The sequence below is a fragment of the Coenobita brevimanus genome, chromosome 87, assembly GCF_032717465.1.
Source record: "Coenobita brevimanus isolate Jiangsu-jjx chromosome 87, ASM3271746v2, whole genome shotgun sequence".
Lineage (NCBI taxonomy): Eukaryota > Metazoa > Arthropoda > Malacostraca > Decapoda > Coenobitidae > Coenobita > Coenobita brevimanus.
Window position 1 is genome coordinate 8,025,497 of NC_137040.1, and position 2,037 is coordinate 8,027,533.

The 2,037-nt window shown below is 35.0% G+C and overlaps 1 protein-coding gene across 1 annotated transcript in view; it reads left to right on the forward strand.

Annotated features, from left to right (window-relative positions):
- The window catches only part of LOC145411056 (peptidyl-prolyl cis-trans isomerase FKBP4-like), a 243,087-nt gene extending 241,475 nt beyond the window's left edge, over positions 1–1,612 (forward strand). The window contains exon 11 of the mRNA XM_080281129.1: positions 390–1,612. Within this exon, the coding sequence (XP_080137255.1) occupies positions 390–488 (99 nt within the window). The 3' untranslated portion in view covers positions 489–1,612. The remainder of the gene's footprint in view (positions 1–389) is intronic.
- The last annotated feature ends 425 nt before the right edge of the window (positions 1,613–2,037 follow it).

The window sequence follows — 2,037 nt, forward strand, 5'->3', positions numbered from 1 at the left end:
GCACTGGCTCAATCCAATTGGAGTGCCTTAATTACCTGTTAAACCACCAGGTGCCATAATTTGGTTATATGATTGCCACCCAATGTACTAAATGGTTTCTTGGTGTACAGGAGACCACTTGGCTTGTCACATAGTGTAGAATCACCTGTAGACAGAAGGAAGAGGAAAGAATGAAGGAAAAAAAGACAGAAGTGGAAGGATGGAAAGAAGGAAGGAAGAGAGGAAAGGGCAGGCAACCAGGAGCATCACTATATCGAGTTCATGGGTGGTGAGTGCCCCCACCTACCACATACATTTTCCTTGGTATATTCAGTAAACAGAAGTTTTTCTAATTTGTTGTTATCATTTACAGTAAGTTTAATACATGTCCCTGTTTCTCGTGTGTGCAGAAAGAAGATGCAAGTCACAATAAGGAGGAAGTGAGTGGTGGAGATCTGAGCACCTCTGAAGAAAAATGTGACTCTGGCACAAGTGAAAAGATCTGCTAAGCAGGATTGACTGCTGTTACCTCTTAGCTAATTGCATTCCTCTATGCAGTGAAGTGTAAGGACAGATATTTTACTTGTGTTTGTGATTATGCTGGTAGAGTTTGAATAAGTTAATCTCCAGCAATGAGTACTTTTTTCCCATGGAAATATAATTTTAAAACTGTGTATAAGGAGTACTGGTTATCTTGTGGATTGATAATAACTTTAAAAATCTGATTATTTTGTTTACTGTGCTGACACTGATGGATTTGAAATATATTTGCATTTATATTTACATATGATTTTAGGTAGGATAGTATTCATATTAAAGGTTACTCCCACTCCTCCCTGTTTCATGTAGTGTAACACGAAAAATGAGGAAATAAGTGATTGTATTTTATTGAATACTGGTGATTATTGATGACGGTAATCTCTTGATAATGTCATGCAACACTAGAAGCAAGTCTGCTAATAGACTGCTATACAGGAATAGCATTATTAGTTTCTATTCATACATAAGTCTGGGATGTCATTGTATACTTCAAATAAAAAGTTGGTAACTAGTTTTACAGCACAGTGAACTCCTAGCCAATTACAGTATTGCAAGGGATTTAATGGTATATTAACAGTTATTGTATGTATAGGATATATGGATGGGAGAAAATCAGAAGATAGAGAGGTCAAGCTTCTTTACTTAATTCCATGGAGTAACATTAATTCATTGTAAATACCTGTGTAATATCAATGTGAAAAGGGAACCCTCTCAGCTGTCAACAGCTGCACAAGTGTATGACTTTTTAGTGACGAAACTAGAGTTAATAGTGGACTGATACTGCAGCCATTTTTGACACTGTATGTATCTTTAATAACAAAAACCAGACTGTATTGTTACTGTATATATCAAGTCATGTATGGAGTTAACATTGTTGTTGTGGGATATTTTCATGATCTGTGACTGAACATACCTGGACAGTTAAAATATTTTCAACATTGTCCCATCGATTCTGTTAATAAAATTGATTTTCATTTATATAACATATTGTTGAATAAGAACAGCTCCTTGAGTTGCATTGCATTACTATGCACAGCTTAACTTTCTTTAAATGGATGAATATATATTTTCAGCAAAATGGTAGTGAAGCCATTTATATGTAGAATATAGTTTTTATTTTTTTATTTATTTTTTTTTTGTTAGACACTCAGTGATCATCTGGTGCAAGAACACCTGTCAGTGGCAGTTATGTGCTGCACAGTCTGAGTCTACAGGAGATGGTTTGAGATTTTTAAAATATATAATGCCACCTGTTGTGAAGGTCAGTCACGTATCCTTAGTTGTTTTATATTGCATCAGAAGTCTCATGTCTTTAAATCTCAGAAGCAGTAATATTGGATTAGATGTTGTAGTTGATTTTGCTGGACAGTTTACAAAGAGCTGTAATTTAGTACCATATGCAGTAGTGATCAGTATATAGAATGTCCTAAGATTTGATATACTGTATTAACTTCAGGGGGTGATTCGTGTGGACATTTAAATGGTCTTTGAACATATGTTGGATTCATAATGGTTGCA